We start from the raw sequence: 26,004 nt of genomic DNA, 5'->3' as shown, positions 1-26,004 counted from the left end.
TTTATTTATGTTTTATAGTAAAATAAATTTCTGCCTTTGTCAGCATATTTAGTTTTTATATCATAGAAACAAAGCTTAATGGTGTTATAATTATACCTTATGAATTCTTAATGCCAACTGACCATGAGTTTGACCTTGCAGGATGTTTTATACTCCTTTCCATAACCTTTGTTTTACCTTTCAATGACAGGACAAAGCCTATATCCTGAGCGGAAAATCCCCTACAGGAAACAAGGCTGGAATATCATACACAGCAGTATGCAGCTGAAACAATGAAGCTATTCTCTGTGGAATGCGACATTGTCCATGTATGGTCAGATCGTTGGTTAGAAGTGGAGAGATGGAAAAGTATAACTTTTACAGTTTTGGCTCTGCATCTATCTTCAATATAATATTTGACATTTCAAGTTTTATTATATTATTATTTGCACAAGAAACTTTTACACTCCTCACAAAAAGTTTGTAATATTATTATATTAGGCAATAGATGATAGGCCTGGTGGCATATGTTGGCGAAAAGACGAGACCATCCACTACACAGATACTGTGTCTATCACCTATTGTCTAACATAACAATATTCCAAACTTTTTGTGAGGAGTATATTTTACACAAGATATTACAATAAGAGAACAATATGAATGGATGTTTGTGCTCCACCATCACTTTCACTGATGTTGCAAGCCCAGTGGTTCAGTAGGATACATGCAATATCTATCAACATGATTTAGCATCTAACAGTACCTGTACTCGTAATTGCCTGTCTCCACCCTGTAGAGAGGCTCCTGCAGTGCACTGTAGCTGTACTCCTCATCATCCATTTCCTTCACCTTCAGGCAGTATGACAAATATTCGAACTTGGTGTCTGCATATTTCCGAATTGTAAGTTTTGTGTCTGGAATAGCCTTGTACAGGTAAGTTCCCAAATCACTCAAAATCTGAAAGAGGAAGGAAAAAAAAAAAGAGAAATAACATTAAACAAAGCTTTCGCGACCTTCTCAATAGATCTGAGTCTATACTGATAGGGTGATGATATCTGTGGAGTGTACCATGGCAGTGAACCAGTCTGATACCAAGTGCAAAATTATGGTCTAAATTTGGCATACCTGTATATATAGGGTGTCCACATGAAACCTCTCTGATTTCAAATTACAATTGTGAGGAAACTATTCAACATAGAGGCTAGCATTTTGCGGCATCATGTAAAGTAATTCAAAAAGTTTGTTATTTTTTTTATTATTTAGGTGCTGAGTAATTAGCAACGATGACGACAGCACAAGAGCAAGAGAGAGAGCACAGTGTGTGAGGTTGTATGAGGAAACAAAATCACCAATTTCAGTCCAAAGACATTTCAGACGTTAATTTCAACGGGAGCCACCAGACGTAAAGACAACTTCCTAGTCACTGGAAGGGTTAACCGACAGTGAGTCGATATTGAGTATCGGTTAGACATTTTGGGGGTTACAAAACAAGCCCATGTAGAAGTGCACTAAATGAAGAAGAAAAAAATAACCAACATTTTTAGTTACTTTACATGATGCTGCAAACCGCAAGGCTCTATGTCGAACAGTTTCCTCAGAATTGTAATTTTAATCAGGAAAGTTTCATGTGGACACCCTGTATAATACAGTATTGATAGATTATATTAAATATGCTAGGCCCAATATAACGAACCTCTCGTGAATAGTGGCAGTGAATCACTGGAATTGACAGGTGAATAAAATATTATTTTTCAAAAATAACATATGTGAGAACAAGGGAGGCAGGGGGAGGGAAGGAATGGGAAAGGAGAGAGAGGGAGAGAGAGAGGAAGGGAGAGGTAGGTAGGTAATATTTATTTACATAAGTGCATTTTACCTGTGCTTGTGCTATGGATATAAATTGCAATTTTCTTTCATTTTGCAGAAATATTATATGGTTCATTATGAATTATTTGAACTTTGACCACTGTACTTGGATTATCATATATACACCAACATTTCAGAGCCTCATTCTGTCTCTGTCTTCAGGTAGGGCATTTCCTCTCTCCCCCCTGGACAACCTAGGAGTATATGATGCCCAAGGTGAGTGAAATTTGCATTATATTGGCAGATCAATCAGAGCCATCAATGAATGTATACAACAGCACTTGTCAGATGCTAAAAAAACCTCATGTACAATAAACAATCAGTCAAAAAATTTTGTAAGTCATACATCACACATGCTAATTGCCACCAAAATCAGACGCATGCAATTACGCACTTTCAGTATGAACTAAACATTGACAGAAGTGAGGTACATCACATTTGACTCCCGATACTGCAGCAACGGAAACCAAGCGTATGCAGCAAACGTAGCAGATGAATTAGCTACACCAGCGTTCCTAGTGACACGTAGGGAAATGACAGAACCGGAAAATAGCCCAGCAGTGAAGAAACAAGTTCCCAAGTGGATGGTGCCACTGAAATTAATACAAAAAAAAAATACATGGTGACACAGTCCATTGAGGGTCCGGGTCTACCTATCGACTGCCGACCTCACTCCAACCTGATTCTACTCAGTTGTGGGGTGACGACGAAACTCCAGTTGTTGTTGTACTTTTCCATGACCAGGTTACGTTACTCATTCGTAGCTCCCCAATTTCCTCACGATGGTGGGTGGCCACCGGTCCCATACACATGGTGAAATCTCAGGAGAAAAGTTGTTATGCCTCCCAGGAGACTCGAACCTGCACGAGTCCCATAGTCGGAGCCCAAAGCATGATGCCCTAGACTCCACGGCCATGGTGCGGGACCAAAATTAATTGAACCTTTGAAAGTAAGTCTCTCGGAAAAAAGTTTGTAACTTGTACAGGTATTTATTTAAGATTTTGAAGTTGTACCAGAATCTTTTGTACACTCACCAACAAAACTGACATGAAAAGCATCCTGTGAGTATGACAAACCTAGAAGAAGCTACAAAGAATGCAGAAAAAAATTGAACTTGATGCCATATAGGCCTACTGTACTGCAAGGCCTGGATGAAGATCATCCTGTTTACATTAATAAGGAAAATTTGTCAACTAACTTATGGGCCACCTTGTATAACAATCAAATAACTATCCCTCGTGTAATACCCTCTTCCAAAGATCTCTCATTTACAATGATATCAGAACTTACAGGCTTTACTTGTTTCAGCATTCCTATCCCGTACTTCTCAAGTTGGCGGTGGTAGTCACCAAACTGACTGAAGGCTTCGCTGGCCCTCGGCTGCGGCTCCCGAACACCAATGCCAGCAAATGTGTCTCCGAATGCTGGAAGCACAATGTTACTCATTAATGTATTATGGGGATAGGAGAGAATAATTGGTACCCTAGCAATATCAACTAATATAGGCATATTAGTGTGTTCGTATATTAGTAAAATTATCAATTGGTATGCAAGGTGTTTGTGACCTTGAATCAAACTGACAGGTGGATGGAGACTGACCCAAGAACTGATATTCAGGGTGCTGACAATTGGGTCGCCCCTTTCATCCCCTCCTTGTAAGAATTCTTGCTGCCTGTGATATCGTCAGAATATCTCCAGAGATGTTAGAGCGGATGCGAAAATAACAAATCCAAAATTCTTGACTCTTTCCTGACATTTTCTTTACCTTTCTTTTCTCTTTTCATTTTTCTTAACATTATTTAATCGTCACCTACTTACGTATAGTTGGAAATTAAAATATATATTTTTATTCAATGAAAAACCCCAACCACAAGGATGGTTAAGATAAAACTGCATTTTAACAAAATTCATTGATTGAGTTGGTGTTTTAAGTCCACTAAGGCTAATCGGGTTTCGACCTACAGTTTAAAGTGGGATCCGAACCACTATGCACCTCCAACGGAAATCAAACCTGGGACCCCTTGATTACAAGGCGACGACGGTATCACTGCACCATCAGGGAGGTCCTATATTTTAAAAGGAGATTTAGACTTGCTTTAATTATTAATGCATGCAAAAATTAATGCTTCAGACTTCATCCTGGATGGGGAATGGCCACATCACCTCATTTAATATTGTACAAAACTTCACGCGTAAAACAATGGAATTCTTAAGAAACAAACTGAACAAAGCTTAACCACAACTCAATGCAATTTTAGATTTCCAAATATTCAATTTTATCAAATGTACATCTGCCATTGAAATAACCCCACCTGATTCTCATCAGCTACGTACAGCATGTTGCAATAAAAACGTCACCGAGACCATCCAGAACACACAATATTCAGTTACCCTTTTTTGCAACACCCTGTATTTGCTTACATTGACTTTATTCTAGCAGTAAACAGAGAATAATTAGGAATGTTTCAGCTTTGCTTGCAAAACATCCACAAAGTTAAATGACTATAATTTCTGATTTCGTTTGCTGACAGCCATAAACATATATGATGTGTATGTACTTACTAGAGTGCAGCAGACAGAGGATTTCACTCGAGTACCAAATAGTTTGCACACATGATTCTAGATAGCATACAGAATTGAGAGCTGCTTTGTTCAAGCGATTAACCAGGAAACATGCAAAACTAGCGGTATTCGAAGTCGAAGTAGTGGGCCCTCAAATAAAAATCGTGAAGTGATTTGATTTGAATTTTAAATTTTGGGGACATCAGTACTTAGGCTATTTTGCACCCATCAGATTATACGGGGTCCAGCCCCTTACCATAACTAAAATAGCATAATTGCAATGTCGTGTTACTAAAATATTAAAATATTCTGACTTGAATTAAAAGCAGAGGGTGTAAAGGGGCACTCAGCACACACAAGGACAAAAAACAGGACAACACACAGAATTACACTGGACATAGCGCCAGTTGCCAGAGCCAAGTTCGTCTGCAAAATGCAGTTCAGAGTGTACTATGTGGAAGTGAGGTTGACAATTGGATGTACTATGTGGAAGTGAGGTTGACAATTGGGTGTACTATGCGGAAGTGAGGTTGACAATTGGGTGTACTATGTGGAAGTGAGGTTGACAATTGGGTGTACTATGTGGAAGTGAGGTTGGCAATTGGGTGTACTATGCGGAAGTGAGGTTGACAATTGGGTGTACTATGTGGAAGTGATGTTGACAATTGGGTGTACTATGTGGAAGTGAGGTTGACAATTGGATGTACTATGTGGAAGTGAGGTTGACAATTGGGTGTACTATGCAGAAGTGAGGTTGACAATTGGGTGTACTATGTGGAAGTGAGGTTGACAATTGGGTGTACTATGTGGAAGTGAGGTTGACAATTGGGTGTACTATGTGGAAGTGAGGTTGACAATTAGGTGTACTATGTGGAAGTGAGGTTGACAATTGGGTGTACTATGTGGAAGTGAGGTTGACAATTGGATGTACTATGGGGAAGTGAGGTTGACAATTGCATGTACTATGCGGAAGTGAGGTTGACAATTGGGTGTACTATGTGGAAGTGAGGTTGACAATTGGGTGTACTATGTGGAAGTGAGGTTGACAATTGAGTGTACTAAGTGGAAGTGAGGTTGACAATTGGGTGTACTATGTGGAAGTGAGGTTGACAATTAGGTGTACTATGTGGAAGTGAGGTTGACAATTGGGTGTACTATGTGGAAGTGAGGTTGACAATTGGGTGTACTATGTGGAAGTGAGGTTGACAATTGGGTGTACTATGTGGAAGTGAGGTTGACAATTGGGTGTACTATGTGGAAGTGAGGTTGACAATTGGGTGTACTATGTGGAAGTGAGGTTGACAATTAGGTGTACTATGTGGAAGTGAGGTTGACAATTGGGTGTACTATGTGGAAGTGAGGTTGACAATTGGGTGTACTATGTGGAAGTGAGGTTGACAATTGGGTGTACTATGTGGAAGTGAGGTTGACAATTGGGTGTACTATGTGGAAGTGAGGTTGACAATTGGGTGTACTATGCAGAAGTGAGGTTGACAATTGGGTGTACTATGTGGAAGTGAGGTTGACAATTGGGTGTACTATGTGGAAGTGAGGTTGACAATTGGGTGTACTATGTGGAAGTGAGGTTGACAATTGGGTGTACTATGTGGAAGTGAGGTTGACAATTGGATGTACTATGTGGAAGTGAGGTTGACAATTGGGTGTACTATGCGGAAGTGAGGTTGACAATTGGGTGTACTATGTGGAAGTGAGGTTGACAATTGGGTGTACTATGTGGAAGTGAGGTTGACAATTGGATGTACTATGGGGAAGTGAGGTTGACAATTGCATGTACTATGCGGAAGTGAGGTTGACAATTGGGTGTACTATGTGGAAGTGAGGTTGACAATTGGGTGTACTATGTGGAAGTGAGGTTGACAATTGGGTGTACTATGTGGAAGTGAGGTTGACAATTGGATGTACTATGTGGAAGTGAGGTTGACAATTGGGTGTACTAAGTGGAAGTGAGGTTGACAATTGGGTGTACTATGTGGAAGTGAGGTTGACAATTAGGTGTACTATGTGGAAGTGAGGTTGACAATTGGGTGTACTATGTGGAAGTGAGGTTGACAATTGGGTGTACTATGTGGAAGTGAGGTTGACAATTGGGTGTACTATGTGGAAGTGAGGTTGACAATTGGGTGTACTATGTGGAAGTGAGGTTGACAATTGGGTGTACTATGTGGAAGTGAGGTTGACAATTCGGTGTACTATGTGGAAGTGAGGTTGACAATTGGGTGTACTATGTGGAAGTGAGGTTGACAATTGGGTGTACTATGTGGAAGTGAGGTTGACAATTGGGTGTACTATGTGGAAGTGAGGTTGACAATTGGGTGTACTATGTAGAAGTGAGGTTGACAATTGGGTGTACTATGTGGAAGTGAGGTTGACAATTGGGTGTACTACATGGAAGTGAGGTTGACAACTGGGTGTACTGTGTGGAACCCCTTACACCCCAGATCGTGAAGTGAAAGACACAGTGAAATTCAAACTTAAGTGAACATAATCATCTCCATGTTACAATGTAGTTTAGTCTATCTTACCAATACACAGTGATATATGAAAATAAAATAGGGCCTCCCTATCGCCTTGTAATCAAGGGGTCCCAGGTTCGATACCCGGTGGAGGCACAAGTGGTTCAGATCCCACTTTAAACTGTAGGTCCAGTCCCGATTAGCCTTACTGTGCAAAAAGTGGACTTAAAACACCAAATCAATCAATCATAAAATAGATGATTGTGGGCTGAAACTACATATTTTATTTCATATTGGTGGATATTTTATAATTGTACATACATGTATATGTCTACGATTATTGTTACATTAAAATGATATTCAATCGTATAAGCTCGAGGGTGGGAGACCCGAACAAGTACGTGCGAGCAATAGTGGTCCCATACAGTACTCTAGTACTTACCTTTATACACCTGCAGAAGTTCAAAGAAAGCCTTGAGAACCCTTTTTGTGTGCTCCACCAGCCCTTTGTACATGAGCTCAGTCTGTTCGAGTTCCCCCAGTTTATTCACAAGGCTGTCGTTGCACAGAATAGCTCTCGACAAGCCCAGAGCATCTGCAGTGGTGCTGCTCATGTTCTCCACCAGCCGATGCTTCACTTTTTTCAAAACGATGTCCAGGCATTTACCTTGCTGCGGATCTGCATGGAGTTTATTGTAATTTATGGTAACTTCTCCCTGAAATAGAAGAAAATGCAGTCAGGAATTAGAACAAAGACATTTCAACCTTGTTAACATCTATTCAATGTCACTGTCTATTTAACCCTTTAAGTGGCAGGTTCCCACGTGAACTTGAAATGTATTTTTCCTGAGACTTCCCTGAATTTTCCAGAATCATCAATGTTTTTCCAGAGTAGTCAATACACAGTGCAAGACTGTTTTATTTATTTTTATTTATTTTACAATAGCTTCCATTTTCCCTCATAGCCATAACATCACCCCCTAATTATCATTACTATTAGAGATGGGCACAGACTAGCTGATTGATCGACTCATTGATTTAAAGTTTTTGGGTGCTTCAGCATGTGTGGCCAATTTGCACTCTTCAATGCGTACAAGGAAATATCCCCTAATCTAAAATTCTTACTTAAAAATGTAAAACAAAGTGTGTAAAAGGCCCCTTCAGAAAAGTTAAGTGCAAGGTTCTAAACAGTTTGATTGATTGATTGATTTCACGTCTTAAGTACACTTTATGCACAGTAAGGCTAATCGGGACTGGACCTACAGTTTAAAGTGGGATCCGAACCACTTGTGTCTCCACCAGGTATCAAACCCGGGACGGTTGTAACGGAACTTGCACAAGACAAGCGACACCTTAAAAACGTCAGAATATACTAAAAGCTTCCTTACAGACAGTGGAAGAGTCCAGCTCTTCGCAAAAAGCTAAAAGCATTTGATTAAACCCTGTTGTCATCTCCCAGCAGGGATGACAAACAGGTGGAAAGATTACAAGTCTGCCTTAGGAAAGCAAAATCTGCACATTCAACAAGAATATGCCAAATATTTAAAATGCCATTACAAACCCTACACAGTTGATGGTCCAGCCCTTGCAGCAAGTGACCATGGGTGAGACGGCTGTGTCCAATGCATAGTCGAGTGAGAAGATCCTTCTCGACGAGAGGGACAGGAAGACGAATGCCATGCACCTATGGTGGTCTTAATAGTGTGAAGCTTGTTCCCTGTTACAATGTCCCACTCTTCCTGCCAAGTGTCCAGAAGGGAACAACGATAAACATTCTGCAGGTCCCTAGCTGGCAAAGGTGGACAAAATCAATGCCATCTGCATTAGCAGATTTGGCGGTAGCATCGGCTGGTTCGTTCCCCTTAACACTAGAACCGTGGCGATTCAGCTACACCTTAGAACTGCGGATGGGTCATTTCTGACCCGCCATTGAAAATAGTGTGTTAAAGTATTTTCTTGGTGCAGCATCGGATTTTTGTTTAGTGTTGTTTCTCCAGATATATCAAATATCATGTCTTGTGCACAATCTGGCAACATATCCGTGGTGCCATAGGAGCTAGGGGCTTCGAACTGTACTCATTGTGGTCAGCGAAGAGGGGCAATCCTTTTGTAAAGGCAACAATGTCTTGTGACAGCTTCAGGAAAATAATACGTTTCTTGATATTTGATATTACATCCACAAGGTCGGAAAGACTGAAAGAAAACAAATCTGCATTGCTTTCAGAAATCTGGTATAAGTTCATTGCAAAGACACAATGTAGCTATATGCCTGGGACGTATATAACCATTAATGAGCAGCTCTTTCCTTCTAAATGCCACTGCAGATTTACGCAGTTCGTGGTATCCAAACCAGATAAGTATGGGCAGAAATATTGGATGGCCGTAGACAAAGAATCAAAGTATATAGTAACTGCTTTTTCGTACCTAGGAAAATATGATACCAGGCCAAATAATGAGCGCCTTGGTGATTTTGTTGTAAATAGGTTGATGGAACCTTAATTGAAGAAGATAAGAAATGTAACCTGGGAAAACTTCTTCACCTCCTTGTCTCTCAAAAACTTTGAAAGCAAATGCCACAAGTCTTATTGGTACCATGAACAGAGCTCGTAGGGAAATACAAGTTTGTGTAAAGAATGTAAAAGATTATTTATACAGTACAGTGGTGCTGAAGAAGAATGATACGTCTTTGAAAATCTATCAGGGAAGGACCAAAAAAATGTTCTCATTCTTACCACTATGCATCCTGACGTTCAAATTGACACTGGTAAAAAAAAGAAACCGGACACAGTAATATTTTATAATAACTCCTAATATGGAGTTGATGTGGTGGTTCACATGGCCCGCAAATACTCCGTGAAAGCACCGTCCAGACGCTGGCCAGTTCACAAGCTCTATAAGTTGTTGGATTTGGCAGGAATAAACGCATGGGTTGTGTACAATGCATTGAATGAGAATAAATTGAATTGAAGAGACTTTTTTCTAAACTAGGGGAGGAGCTTGCTGAGAAATATACAGCAACGAGGATTGCAAACTTCCGCAACACTATCCCTGATCAGATTCCAGAGAGACAATAAAAGCACACAGGGTGTCAAGTAAGGAAAAACTGCACAGGAAACAAATTGTTTGTGAAGTGTCATGCTTGTAAGAAAATCATTTACAAAAAGTGCACAGCCAAAAACTATTATGTGTGTTCATTATGTGACATCAGCCTGTAAATCTACACAATACTCTATGTTGCCCTTCATATTTCATATGAAAGTACTGTGTGTGTGTTAAATTTCAAATAAACATGTAATATACATAAGAGATTATTTTTATATGCCGCTATTTCCATTCCTCGATTGATAATCACGAAATGGGAGTAGTGGGTCTTAAGTGACCCAGCCGCGGTTCTAGGTAAATCTGGATTTTTTCAGGGGGGTTGACCCCCGAAAAGTGAAATTACTAGTGTTTGTTACTGACTTTTGTTTGTTGTAGGTGACAACTTTTGGGTTATTCTTTTGGGAATAACATTGTCGCTCTCATCATTTTTGAATTCATTCCCAAAGATACTTTTGCAGCTTCCTGTTGCTTGCAGTGAGAATCAGTCTTTCCTCTTGAAGTAATATTTATACCTACTTTTTGTCTATTTTTGCCTGTACTGTGTGAATCACTTTCAGAACTGTTAGTCAAAGGATTTCTCTTGGGAATAGAGAAATGATTGTCAAATGTATATATTAGACTTAAGGCAAAAGGTATCGTAAGTGTTTCTATGTAATGGTGGTTCAGTGGCCTCTTGCCGTACGGAACTGTTAATTTCAAAACATGTTTTTGTCACCTTGACCTGTAACCATCAGGTGTCGGGAAAATGTTGTTTTTCATATATTGTTAAATGACCAGGCTCTCCTCAAGTAGACCCATGGAAATGGAAAATAGAAAGTAATTAACTCTTTCGCTGCGGAATTCTCTGGCACACAATATCCCTTGGCTGCGTAATTAAATTTGAAAAAATATTTTTTTTATAAACAAATAATTTTCACAATTACATTGCGTTATATATGAGAGAGAACTTACAAAATTCATTCCTTGCACTGGAAAACCATTCTGTAGTCCCTGGTGGTATGATATTTTGAAAAATTTTGAAATTTTGAAAAAAAAAAAAATTTTAGAAAGAATAATTTTAAAAAATTACATTGCAAAATATGTTATAGAGAAATTACAAAAGTCATTCCTTGCACTGGCAAACCATTCTGTAGTCCCTGATGGTATGGTATTTTTCAAAACACGGGATGACACAGAGTGGTGGAGCGGCGTGGAAATTCGTAAGTAGTATCAAGATACTGGGTGGCGAAAACTTCAGTTTGTTCTGCTGTGTGTTCAAATACTGAGCGGGGGAAATATTTGCTAAAACAAAAAAATGGTGTGCTAAATACTGTACTGTCACCAAGTAACTTAGCACTTGCCTGTGTCGAACTTCCCGCACCTAGATCAATGCTGCTTTGCACTCTGCTCCATGATGTTACGGACGGCGGTACAAATTCTTCATCAGACACTACACAATCACTGTCACCACTTGAAGTCTCATAAAAACTGTCGCTATTATCGTCACAACTTAATTCGCCTTCTGATTCAACAGTTGAGTAACATCATTATCAGACAAGTGTTGACGACTTGACGAAGCCATGTTGTTTACATTCGAACATGCATTTGAAACTGACATGTCAGAGCACTCAACGCTCGTATTCTTAACGGAGGCGTAATTAGCGACATCATACAGATATAAACAAAACTACAAGTTCAAATAGTTCCAAATAGTATCAACAGATGTCTGAAGGCTACTAAAAGCGACGTACTGCGGAAATGTGACACCCGCAGCGAGTGGAAGTATGAACTCGCAATGATGCGACTTCCGCGGAGCAAGGCACCTGGTGTGCTGTGCATAAATGTGACGAGCGCAGCAAAAGAGTAAAGAAACCACAAATACGACCTCACCTTTGGTATAAAAAGACCAAATTTCAGTACCAGGACACAGTCGTTCTTCTATTCTCCAATCGGGCCTACTGTGGAGCTGCTGGGTAACTATACCTGGCAAATGGCCGGTACATGGTCATTATTGTCGTAAATACCTATGGATAATATTGCTTGTGTTTAGTCTGAAAGACTAATTGTAGAACTTTGTGTCAGTAAAGACTTGTAAAAATCTACATGTGACTGAGTGTAAGTGTAATTTGGGATGTCCCCAAATCAACATGTGACTGACTGAAGTGTAATTGTAGTGTCTCCAGTGATTTCGTTCAATATATATATATACTTAAACCTCGATCAACGATCTTATTTACTCGAAGTTAACTACTAAGTTTCCACCGGACCAACGAACACGTACTTCGAAAGATTGTATTCTCCACCCCTCCTCTCCGAGGATACAACAAAATCTGGATTTTTCAGGGGGAGTTGACCCCCGAAAAGTGAAATTACTTGTGTTTGTTAATGACTTTTGTTGATGAAAAGTCAAGCAATTATAGCACTCCAGGTTCAAACACAAAGAAGTGGGAAAATAAAGAAATAGCAGTCGAGTCAAAAATGACCCAGCGGTGGTTCTAGTGTTAATGCATGCCTACATGACTGGGGACGCAGGAGGAGAAGCAGACTAATTGTTATTCTATTGGTATCGGTATATCAGTAATATTACTTATAATTCTAGCCATTTTGTTGTTATTTTTATGAACAAAACACATAATTTGTATGCCATGGTTTTGTAATGTCTAAATACGCACTTCATTATTAAAGGTAAAACACCTTGCATCACTTTATCACATACATTAATTGAGGAGGTGAATGAATGTTCTGCAAGAACCATTTGCACTTTTGTATTGGTTCAGTAGATATTCTGCTATCGGAATCAGTAAACATGGGAAACATTTCATTCCAGTTCACTTTTTGAAATCAAACTAAAGAAAAAGGTAAAAAAAGGTAAAGTGCTCCCCTGTGCATAGCACCACGCCATGAAGGCATATAGGGGGTGTGGGGGTAATGCCCCACACTTTCTTGATCCGGTCATGAGTGGGGGTGATGTGATCAGCATCACGCCCCTGACCGCCTTTACCCCCCAGGGTTTCCCCCAGGTACCCATGTTATTCGACGCTGGGTGGGCACTGGAGCCGCTTCCAACATTAGAAAAGTTCCCGGATTTGAACCGGCCGGGGATCGAACACGGGACCTTTAGCATGGTAGTCAGACACGTTACCGACTGAGCCATTGCGGCCACTAAACTAAATGAAGAATGAAATGACATCCCTGTGCACATATAATTAAGGACTATGATTACAGATATTTGTGGGAGTTAAACACCTTGTCCAACTGTATTATAGTGCAAAAATAACAATTTGAATATATCACATTTAGAACAAATATTTTCATACTTTTGAGAAACATAAGTTTACAAATGGACACAATATCAATTAACCTGTAATGGAAAATAAACATACACCTACAGCCTATATCTTCAAAGCAGATTATGTGAAGAAAATCAACAGGTAGGAACATATTCTAGTCCTTCAGATGTACTTCACTGGGACTCATTGCCCATTTAGATGGTTTTCCCTGAGAATTTTACTTTTTCAAATTTCCTGAGATTTCCAGGTTCTCCAGCTGTGTGGGAACCCAGAGTGGATATGATGGATATATCCAGCATGTCCACTTGCTATCTGCAGTGGGTTCAGTGGCTCATACGTCCTGCGTATAACGAGCTTTGGATCTGTTTCTTTCACTGTTGGGTTACTTCGCATTTCTGCAATCAAATGCACTCTTCACAATCTCCAGAGTATTTAACTTGCCATAATCACCTCGAGATGAAGACACTGCTTCCATATTGGCACACTTCTACCTATCATTACCTTACACTTGCATGTAATAATAATATATAATCTGTGTCAATTCAGGAGCTGTGTGAGCACTTTTTTTTATTGATTGACTGATTGGTTGATAGATATGGTTATTTCAGATACCTTTTCTGCCACATTTGGCTAATTGCAATGATGAGGATGGGTCATGATTTGATGAAATTGATGAAGTGACACTGAAAGAGGACACCCATGACCAGGCTGGGGTACGAAACAGGGGGAAGAAAGTGTCCCAATAAATTAAAATCATGGCTGAGCCGATTTTGATGCCAATGTATCAGTATCAAGAAGTACTGGTTGGAATTTATTCAACGATACTAGCCAATGCTTTTCTGCCATTTGGGTATTTTGCAGGGTGGAGTGAAAAATTCTGAAAAAGATCAGTCTTAATTTACTTTGCACCAATATTGTGTGCAAAATATGGATTTTTATGATAAAATCGCAGCTATTTTAATATTCCGATGTAATTCTTTACATATTTTGAAGGAAAACTCTGGTACACTGATGCCGCCTACAATTGCAGGGGATACTTACATATTAATAGCAATTAATATTTCAGACAACCTCTTCATTTTACAATTTTCAAGCATTGGTATCAGTATTGATTGACTGAAATAGAAACTCTGGGTGCTTTAGCACTTAAGCTATATGCACCCGTCACATTCTATGGGATCCGGTCCTTATCATACGTACCGTATTTACTTTTTTCCAAAATTTTTGCCCCCAAAAACTGTGGTGCGTATTATGCATGGAATAATTGAGACAGACAAGATGAAACCGTACAGGTTCATTCCATGATTTTGGGACACTTGCATTAATTTTTCATGTCTACGGAACCCTATCATGTTATATATCGTTTTAAAGCTTAAATCCTGAAGTTTCTGAATATGGAAACAGCATTCCATTCAAGATAATGGCACTAATGTGAAATGAAGTTGAAATAAGTTCATCACAAAATGAAAGAATGTTCTGATTTTTATGGTACTTTGGATGAAAGAAAACATAATGAAAAAGATAATAAAAAAATGTATTACTGGCCAAATAAAATGACATACATGGAGTGTGTAAATTCCTCAATGGAAGAAATCTTGTGCTGCTAACTGCTATTTGGAAGGTCCTGAATGTGCCTCATATAAATGTTACATTAGTCAAGGAAAGAAAAAGTATAAATTTTGAAGTTCTTTTAGAAAAAGTAAAGAAGGAATGAGCAAAAACCACGTATACATTTTTTTTTCACTTTGTAATGTCATGTTCTGCAACACCAAGAAAAGCAGTGCAACTCTGGCGGAATTCGAGCATGCACCTTCCGTGACATAGGATGCATATCAGCAGTATTTGTTGGTTGAGAAATAATAGAAAATAACTTCCTGAGCACTGCAAATCCATAATGTAATTTTGATCTCCCTTTCTACTATTACAGAATAAACAAGGTGGTTAAAGAGTGAAAGCTTTGGGATGCTAAACAGAGTGGAGGGAGAGGGGGAGGTGGCACGGGTTGGAGACTTATTGTTTACACACGAGGACATTCTCCTCTTGGTCCACATAGCAACAGGTGACTCATTGAATAGGTATGATGTCATTCACTCTTGATCAGCATAGCAACAGCTTTACGACCTACAACTAAGAAAGCCATTTCTTGTAACTGGATTTACTGCGCATTATATACTTAGTGTTAATTCAAGTGTATATGCCACATAGTGGGTTGTCAGAAGAAGAAGTGGAGGAAAACTATGAGAAGATAGAGGAATTGATGGAAAAAGAGAGAAAGGGTTCGTGCATTATCGTATTGGGTGATTGGAATGCTGTAGTAGGAGAAAGGCAGGATGGAAGTACAGTAGGAAGATATGGATTAGGCGAGAGAAATGAGAGAGGGGAAAGCCTGGTAAATTTCTGTAAAAGAAACTCCCTAATTGTTGGAAACACACTGTTCCAGCAACATAAGAGAAGGAGGTACACCTGGATATATCCAAGAGATTGTAAAAGATACCAGATAGATTACATACTGGTACAAGAAAGATTTCGAAATTGTTTGAAAAATGCGAAGACATTGCCAGGAGCTGACATTAATTCAGACCACATCTTGCTAATAGGAGAAATCAATCTTACATTGAAGAAGATAACCCAAAACCAGGTGAGCAAGAAACCCCACTTAGAGAAGCTAAGGGAAGAAGACGAAAGACAAAAATTTGCAGAACATTTCCAAGGAAACTATAATAAGTTTAAAGCTAGTTGTAACAATAAGGATGAGATGTGGGATGGAATAAAAAGCTGCTTACAGAAGGCAGTGGATGAAACAATAGGCTACAGGGAAAGGAAAAGTGCAAAGAAACCATGGATTACTGAAAGTATGCTGGAAAAAATGGAGGAACGGAGAAAATGGAAGAATGTAAATACAGAAGAGGGAAGACATAATTACAAGATACTGAATAACCAGCTAAGAAGAGAAACTGACAGGGCAAAAGAACAATGGATGAAAAAAAAATGTGAAGAAATTGAAGAACTGGAAAAAAGAGGAAGGTATGACTTGATGTATCGTGAAGTAAACTGCTTGGGCTTCCAAAAGAAGAAATGGAAAACAATGTGGATGATAGAAGACGAGGAAGGATGTGAAATCACAGACAAAAAAGGAATATCGAATGTGTGGGGAAAGTACGTTGAAGAGCTCTACCAGAAAGAGAATCGCCCAGACAGTCTGAATGTAGAAAATGAAGACGACGTGCCTGACGATGAGAAAGGATACTATATCCTGAATGAAGAATTTGAGCAAGCACTCAAAGAAATGAGGAATGGGAAAGCAACGGGCACTGATGAAATTCCTGTTGAACTTATCAAATGCCTGGGAGATGGAAAAAGAGAAATACTGCACTTATGCAATGAAATCTATGAGACAGGGGATTGGCCACAAGATTTCACGGAGACTGTTTTGGTACCTCTGCAGAAGAAAAGCAATGCCAGAAAATGTTCTGAGTACAGGACAATCAGTTTGATATCTCACTCGGCAAAAATTCTTCTAAGAATTCTGAACAGACGCCTATACTCGAAGGTCAGTGGCGAGTTAGAGGAAGAACAGTTTGGTTTCAGGAAAGGAAGAGGTACAAGGGATGCAACTGGTTTACTGAGGACCATTGGGGAAAGATATTTAGAGAAAGGAAAGGAGGTGTTTGTAGTATTTGTAGACCTGGAGAAAGCCTTTGATAGAGTGAATTGGGTTAAACTTTTAGAAATTCTGAAGAAAATTGGTGTAGCTTGGAAAGAGAGAAGACTTCTAAGCAACTTATACATGAATCAACGAGTTAAAGTGAGAACAGGAGACGAAATGACAGAAGGCTGTGAAATTGGAAGAGGAGTACGACAAGGATGCTGCCTATCGCCTACTTTGTTTAATATTTATTTAGAAGATATAGTGAAAACTTGTTTCCAGGGCACAGGAGGTGTCAAATTAGGAGGAAGAAGAATAAACTGCATAAGTTTTGCTGATGACATGGCATTATTCGCTGAGGATGAAATAACCATAAATAGTATGTTAGAAGAGTTAAACAGCAGCTGTGAGCAGTATGGGATGAAGATTAATGTAAAGAAGACAAAGGCAATGGTTATAGGACGGAAACCAAGGAATATTAATGTGAGAGCAAACAGTGAAAGAATCCAGCAAGTGGATAGCTTCAAGTACCTCGGATGCACTATAAGCAGTGACATGAGCTGCAACCAAGAAGTGAAAATGAGAATCGTAATAGCAAAAGAAGCTTTCAATAGAAGATAAAATGTTTTTTGTGGACCCATGGACATAGGTCTAAGGAAGAGATTAGTGAAATGTTTTGTGTGGAGTGTAGCACTATATGGTGCAGAAACCTGGACGTTGAGAAGAAATGAAGAGAAACAACTCAAAGCTTTTGAAATGTGGACATGGCGAAAAATGGAGCGTGTAAAATGGATGGACAAAGTAAGAAACGAAGCCGTACTGAAAAGAGTTGGTGAAAAAAGATCTATACTGGAGACCATCAAGAAGAGGAAAAGAAACTGGTTAGGACACTGTCTAAGAAGAAACTGCCTGCTAAGAGATGCCTTGGAGGGAATGGTTGAAGGAAGAAAAGTCCGTGGAAGAAAGAGATATCAGCTTATGGATGATATTAAATTAACTGGGTCGTATGCTATTACGAAGCGTAAGGCAGAGAACAGGGAAAGCTGGAGATTGCAGTGAAAAACCTGCCAATTAGGCAGAAAACAATGAATGAATGAATATACGAGATATATTTTTTTGTCGATTTACTGCGCATTATATACGAGATATATTTTTTTGTCACTTTTAACCATCAAAAACCAGGGTGCACATTATACACGCACGTGCACTATACATGCATAAATACGGTAATATCAATACATGTTAAAAGTTGAGGCTGTGAAGGGGCACAGCGTATCATGAACTAAGAAAGTTATGGCGTAAATACGTATAAAGTCCCGATCGTTTATATTAAGGGATCGTAGATAGGCTATGTGAAGCCTGATATTCGAAGTTATTTGGCTGCGAGAGGTGTATCGTAAGAGGGGGTATAACTCTGAAAAGCTACGTCTACACTTAACCAAGCAAGGGGGCTAGCCCCGTGAAATAAGAACTACACTCACGATTAACTTTAAACACTACAATTGACTGGTCTGGCAAGGGTGTGAGAGAATGAAAGATAAGGATAGAGGGACGTTCGTTACCTGTAGATCTGGAAGTGACGATCGACTCGCTGGTTTGTTGATGAAACTCTGATGAACTCTCCTGAAATAAAACTCCTTTCCGATATTGTACTACTCCTCGCTGTAACTCCTTTTGTAACGTTCAGTAACAACTATTCATGCCATAACTTTCTTAGTTCAACAACTTGTATAATTCTGAGGCACTAACTGTGCACGCGATAGATTTCAGATACCGACTGGGCGGAGAAATATTCTCCCGAGCTATTCAAACGAAATTCGAACTTCGGCCGTTGAGAGACCGTGTCTCTCAATAACGGTGCTTTCAGCGTAAAGCTGTGTTTGCAGTATCTTTCCTGCGATTCCGGAAGAATTCGTATCAGCGGTTTTTTACATCCGCTGAAGATCGCAGGTGGCATTTGCTTGAAAGAAGCTCTTTCCAGCTTATTTCATACTCGGGCCCTTTTTATGAAATAATTAGACTATCGGACTATGGCGCCCGGGGTCCCGGATTCAAGTCATGCCTTCGGCATGATACGGTAGAGCCTTGTTGACCTGCACATAGCAGTTAAAGACCCAGTCCTCACTGGAATGCTACTTTACTTTAACCTTTTGTGTCCCAAGTATCTCGATCGAGATACCCAAAAGTAAGCCTCACGGTCCCAAGTATCTCGATCGAGACGCTGTGTCAAGGTCGTAGTTTTTACGTTATAACTTTTCTATTTTTGGCTAGAATTTCGATTTTTTTTTATATTGTTCCTAACACATGTATTTAACAGAAATGTTTTTTTGCATTTCTTTTTTGTCTTCATGAAAATGGAGGGGAAAGGGCGGGGGAAGGGACTTCTCTTTTGAGTCTCTTTTCAAGGTCAAATTTTTGCCGACAAAGGAAGACGGACTTTGTTGTTGTTCTAAAGCAATGCATTTCACTCCCTCCTGTTAACTGCATTCGAAGGAAGCTTGTTTATCAGTATCCGATGTCAAAATGTTTTCCGTGAGGGCGCAAGCAGGGGGGTGGGGGGAGGGGGAAGACCGGTTGTTGAATTTGCGTTGTGAGAATGGAATTTTGAAGCGCGCTGAAGGAAACCTTTGTTTGTGAGCACAAGTGTTCCACAAGGTTGAACATAGGTTACCCTGCATTGTCTAAAAATAGAATGTCAAGCAGCTGCAAGAATCGGCGTTCATTTTTCACTGCGTTCTAGCTTTTCGTCCGTGAATGTTGTGCGTAGGTGTCGTTTTGTGCCCAAGTGCGAGGACATTTTTTGGGTGAAGTGACAATTTTTTAAAATAATTTTTGGGGGTTTTCTCCCTTCCCCCTCCATATATACACCAAATTTGCATAAATTTTGCATTTTGTGCATTTTGACATTTTTTTCGGGGGGGGGGACAACAATTTTTTTAAAGAAAATTATTTTTTAGGGAATTTCCCCCCTTTCCCCCTCCATATGTACGCCGAATGTGCATAAATTATATATCATCTGAATCTGTGATTCATTCTGCGTACAACGGTATATCGTTTATATCTCCAGGGCAAATAGTCTCTGAGCTAAAGTAATTTCAAGGTACCGCTGCATTTTGAAGCTTGAATCAGTGGCATGCCGACCATTCCTTTTGGGGGTACAACTCAAGTTACATTGGTCATATGATAATAATGCAAATATTTTTGTGCTCCTTACATGTCAGCGATCATTTCCATGTGCATGTCGACACTGTCATGTACTTTTTCCTTGAGGGCGGGGGTGGGGGAACCAAATTTTTTTTCCTGAAATTTTGGAATTTTGAGTTAGCCCCCTCCCCCCTCCACCACATATACGCCGAATTTGCATTAATTTCATATAGTCCGAATCTCTGGTTCATTCCGCGTACAACGGTATATCACTCATCTCTCTAGGGCAATTAGTCTCCGATCTACACTCATTTAATTGAAACTCTGCATTTTGCTCAAAATTGGCTCGGGACCGAGAGGCTTACATGTGAAAATGGCCTTGGGACTCAAAAGGTTAAAGAATGTTCCGAAAGATCAGTTTCCCTAAAGTCAAGTCCGCGTGGAGCCCAGAATATCCTCCCCTCAAACCTTTCCACCAATAGCGTCCATTTAAGGAACTGACCATACTTGTCAAGTCCACGTGGAGTAACTGAGATGGTGCCAATTCAGTTTCTGTAGAGATTTCATAACGTGATGTTGCGGATATCTTCGCTAGGTTGTGTTGTTGTGTTGTGCCATTTTTCTTAATACAATGTGAAGACCTTGGGAGTGTAACATCATCGCAGTTCGTGTTGGATGTCTAAACACTGCAGGTAAAAGTGACAAAAGTGCTTCTCAGAAAAACAGGTGCTGGCTCGAAACCAGATACTCGCCCGGTCGGCTTCCTCTCAAGTTGTGTCCAAGATACCGAACTGGCGTTCCAATGAGGACTTACACCATACCAGGGGTGCTACGTGGAAATGAGGTTGACTTTTGGGTGACCTCCACGAAGTTACCCTTACATCCATCCCACTATCAGTTCAAAGTGCTATGGGCTGGCCCCTGTGGCGGAGTGGTTAGCACATCATGCTACGAAGCCAGGGGACCCGACTTCGAATCCCGGCCTGGGCGTGGATGTTTGTGAGTGTCCACTCATCATATCATCACTCATGCCCATCTTCGCAAATTACCCAAAAGTGGAACAAAAAGCGAAGTAAAATAAAGTAGGGATGGGACCGATTAATCGGTACTCTATCGTATCGGCCGATATAGGCATATCGGTGTATCAGTTTATCAGTAAAATTACCGATTATTTTACCGATCCGATATATCAATAAATATCTGATAAATTAGTGCAAAATTCTGCCAGTTTGTTGTAATTTTTATGCATAACCTCCATGCTCTACTTTCTAAAAAAGTAAATGTCTAAATATGCAACTTCTTTTGCACTGCAGTCACCTTGTAACAATTTATTAAGGAGGTCAATGAACCTTTCAGGTTCTTGAAGGACCATTTCTAATTTTATATCGGATCGGTAGAATATCGGTTATCGGTATCGGTAAATTTTATATCGGTACTTTATTGGTATCGGACAAAATTTCATATCGGCCCATCCCTAAAATAAAGCAAATCAATCAATCAAAGTGGTATGGGCTCGGTGCTAATTTAAATTCTTACCAATTGTTCATTTGATTAATTGATTTGGTTTGTTTTACTTTGCATTTCTCTCAATTTTGGCTAATCAGAAAGATGAGGATGAGCGATGATATGATGAAATTGATGAAGGGGCACACATAGAATATCCATGCCAAGACCGGGATTCAAAACTGGAACCCCTGGCATTGTAGAGTAGATAACCACTCTGCCATGGAGGGCAGCACGAATTGTTCATGTTGATGCACTTGTCATGATGAATAAAGAGTCACAAGTTGTGCCTGCTGGTTACAATAAGCTCACATTGTGACTATCGGAAACGATTCTTCAGGAGCTTCTGCCTATGTTCTAAGTGCCTGATTGTAACTTAACCTACCCATGGTTTCTGGGGGTTGAAATGTCTACATATTGTAGATGGAGAGTGCAAGCAATGTGCAGCTTTAATTATTTCTTTTAAAATTAAATTTATCAGATACGTACCTTGCAACTTTGAATCATTTTGGCAACCTCAACCTTCGTCTTGCCTTTGACTGAAGTTGCATTCACCCCAATCAACTCGTCTCCACTCTGAAGGGTTCCATCCTTGGCAGCTGGAGTGTTGTCGAACACCTAGAACAGATAGTTAATCGTGAAATCAGTGTCTACATAATGTTGACATGGATCGTATATAAAAAAACACAGAACACCAACTCACATCTCAACTTTTGGGAGCACATGTTCCATTTCATTGTCTTACGATGCCACAAAATAAAAATATTTAGGTGCATCAGCATCAGGGTGTACAAAAATCATGAAATCAATTGATTTTTTGATTTTTTTAAAAAAACACACTTAAAATGGATTCATGATTTTTGGCACCAAATATATACAGGGTGACAATTAATGAACTATATGAAATAAAACCGTCATAATTTCTGAACGGTTTGTGTGATGACATCCAAACTGCGTGGCTGGCCACAGGGCATGATGGGAATTCGTATGCGTATGCGCACGCAACGTGTTGATGTCGACCATTTGCAAGTGAAAATGTCCTGGAGGAGTATTTTGGGGACCGCATTCTGGCTCTGGGATACCCAGAGGCCACTGGAAGGGGGCTATGTTAAGGACAAGGTGTACAGAAATAACCCCAAAACCATTGCCGAGCTGAAAACTGCCATTCAGGAGGTCATGCAGGAGTTTGCTGTTCGTCTGCCCCACATCATCGCCAGAGATGGCAGACATATCGAACATGTCATAACCTAAATCCGAATGTCTGTAGTGCCGTTTACATGTGCAATACAGTTTGTGTACTACGTGGTTTGTCACTAATTTCCGTTTTATTTCATATAGTTCATTAATTGTCACCCTGTATATATGTTTTTTTTATGTAGGAAGATTTCTTCTTGCGAACGGCCCTGTAAAATATTTGAACAATTTGATTAAAGCATATATATGTCAATATATATTTTTCTGATTCTGATACTGTATGTATGAACCTACTATGGAAATCTCTGTTGAGTGTGTTAATGAAACTACAATAAATTCAGTAACTTTTCTTTCATTGAAAATAAAACATTATAGGTGTACTATATAATTGTAACTTATATTTTTAGTCTTTGTAGCTGAATATTGGCGATTTTTTAATGAAAGTTTACAAAATATCAGTTGCCATGTTTATTTACAGTTTAATGATAATGACTGTTTAACATGATTAATATTTTGTACATTATTCTGCAGATGTACATAATGCTCACATGGATCATATGCAAAAAATAGAATACCAAATCATTTCTCAGCTTTTGGGAGCACGTATTCCATTTCATTGTCTATATATACACACAAAATAGACTTACGGTGTCACAAAAGTTGCTTTTGATTGATGATTGAAATAAAAATCTTTGTGGCAATCAGCAGTTACGCTATGTACACCTTTAATATTATATGGAGTCTTACCAAAACTAAAATTAACACGTCTCTGAGGACTAAAAACTCCGAAAGCTGAGGCTCCAAAGGAGCACTCTGCACATATAAGGACAAAACACTGGACAATACACAGTCCTACACAAAATGATACAGAGTGTAGATCCAGATGCCAGAGCTTCATTGCCCTGCAACATTGTAGTTACGGGGATGTACTATGTGGAAGGGAGGTTCGCTTACACCTCACAAAACTGTTGCAGATATCTAGACAAGACTGAAAGCTAACCATATGAAGATTGACTTGAATGGTCTTGAAGAAATTCTAAACCGATGTAATTTCTCAAAATTTGGAAACTTGTAGCATTTTTTTAAAACAACCTTACTGTTTCAGGTCAAGCTACTGACCCCCTTGTCTCCATAGGGGCAAGAAACTACTTCATGTTCTATCTCTATATTGTCTACTCCTTTTCTCTCTCTTCTCTCTTCCCATCCTCTTTCTTCCTCTCTCTCCTTTTTCTTCTTTTTACCAATGGGGGACAGATGAGAGAGGGGGGGAGAAAGAGAGAACAAGTTTGGTTGATTTCATTACTGGTAAATACGAGGGACGTTCAATATATAAGTTTCCCTGTGCTATAAAATATTGTATAAAGCAATGCCATTAAAAAGAAGCACATGGTTGACAAGCTCCATCCTTCGTCTACAAGGAACAACAATCGATTCGTTATCAGACGTGAAGGCGCATGCGCTCAAGGGCAAAAAGTCAATGCTTGTTCGGGAAAAGCGGGCTCGCGTCATAAGGAGTTGAGAAGCATGTATGCTAAGAGCGTTCTGCTTATGGACTGTTTGGAACAAGGAAGAACAATTAATGCTGACCGTTATTGTCAAAGATTGGATAAACTGAAAAATGCAATTCGACATAAGCAACAAAGTCTCCTGTCAGCTGATGTCATTCTTCTTGACGATAACGCTCGCCCCCACTCAGCAATGCAAACACATCACAAAATTGAAGAATTGGGGTGGGAACGGCTGCCCCACCCTCCATACAGCCCCGATTTAGCGCCGAGTGATTTCCATCTTTTTCCGGTGTTAAAGTCTGAATTGCAAGGTTACCGTTTCGAAACAGATGAAGAAGTGAAGCGGAATGTGAGAATAGGGCTCAATAGCCAGAGCCCTGATTTTCTTGCAAAGGGTATGGACAAATAAGTGCAACGGTGGGACAAATGCCTGAATCTCTATGGGGATTATGTGGGGAAGTGAGGAAGGATCCTCCCACACATGTATGTATAATTTTCTAATGTATCTCAAAAATATTTTTTTTTACAGCATATGGAAACTTATATATTGAACAACCCACGTACATACTGTCAACAAACAGATTCCTGGTAGAGCTTGATGGATCAGGCAATGTGATTGATAACTTGGCACATAGTATGCTGGCACGTGCAACGGCTAAAAGTGGCTTTTTGCTGGTGATGAGCAAGTTGTTGATTTTCAACATTTCAGTACAAAGTGAAAAGTACCACTGTATTTCTAAAGCTGCCTTTTTCGTAATGATTGCAAATTTGAAACAAAAAATTCATACAATTGTAAAACTGATAATAGACTAAAGGGTAAACAAATTTTACACTTTTCAGAAAATAAACAAGCATTTGTAGATGAACCAATCCGAAAAACTGGTGCAATGTTCAAGAATCAATATTGGTGGGATCCACTTCAGTTCAATTATTTATTTATTGTTACAAACAGTGGCGTAGCAACATATATCGCAAGGCCCTGGGCGAGATTAGAATGTGAAGCCCTCATCCGTTCATTAAATTTGAAATCTCAATGTGAATCGACAGAAAATCTTCAAGGATATGTCAGCAAATTATCATATTTAAATATTAATAGTAATACTAAAAAACTGTCAAAAATTATATTTATGCCACAGAGAAATTTACACTTTGCAGAGGTATATTCTTGCAACACGCTAATGGAATTTTCTTTAATGAAAGTAATAGTAGGCTAATAATATGTTTTTAAAGATGTTCTTCAGGCATTAAGACATAACTGACCCATTCTTAAAAATGTTAAACTTATTTTAAAAAATCAGAAATGCAAACTACAAATCTGTAAATGTAACCTATATTATTTTAAATTAGGAAACAAAAGGAAAACATTTTTAAATTCTAGTTTGTTATAATTTCAATGAATATACATCAATTTGGATGCGCAACATACAGACGGGTCACAAAAAAATATTGTCGTATTTCTGATGTGAAACACTTACGCAAAAATTTTATGTGCGTCCTTCGATATTTTTTTTATGACATGTCAAATGTCACAAACCATGGCATAACAAAATATCGAAGGACTCACATAAAATTTTTGCATAAGTGTTTTACATGAGAAATACGACAATAATTTTTTTTGTGCCCCGTCTGTATGTCACGTCTCCGATTTGACGCATTCATTGAAATTATAACGTTACACTAGAATTTAAGGCAAAAACAGAATCTTTTAATTTTATTGCCTGAAAAAATTAGCCTTTTCCATCTATTTTTCTCACTTC

At 39.2% G+C, this 26,004-nt stretch overlaps 1 protein-coding gene across 5 annotated transcripts in view; it reads right to left on the bottom strand.

Annotated features, from left to right (window-relative positions):
- PICK1 (protein interacting with PRKCA 1) overlaps nt 1-26,004 on the bottom strand; it is a 63,660-nt gene that overhangs the window by 7,260 nt on the left and 30,396 nt on the right. For all 5 annotated transcript variants that reach the window (XM_083136306.1, XM_083136304.1, XM_083136305.1 and 2 more), the window contains 4 exons: nt 22,035-22,163; nt 7,324-7,597; nt 3,136-3,269; nt 743-936 (listed from right to left, as the gene is read on the bottom strand). In XM_083136306.1, the coding sequence (XP_082992432.1) occupies nt 743-936; nt 3,136-3,269; nt 7,324-7,597; nt 22,035-22,163 (731 nt within the window). The remainder of the gene's footprint in view (nt 1-742; nt 937-3,135; nt 3,270-7,323; nt 7,598-22,034; nt 22,164-26,004) is intronic.

Source organism: Lepisma saccharinum, chromosome 15 (assembly GCF_977018435.1).
Source record: "Lepisma saccharinum chromosome 15, izLepSacc3.1, whole genome shotgun sequence".
Taxonomy (NCBI): domain Eukaryota; kingdom Metazoa; phylum Arthropoda; class Insecta; order Zygentoma; family Lepismatidae; genus Lepisma; species Lepisma saccharinum.
This window is presented reverse-complemented; position numbering and strand designations above follow the sequence as displayed.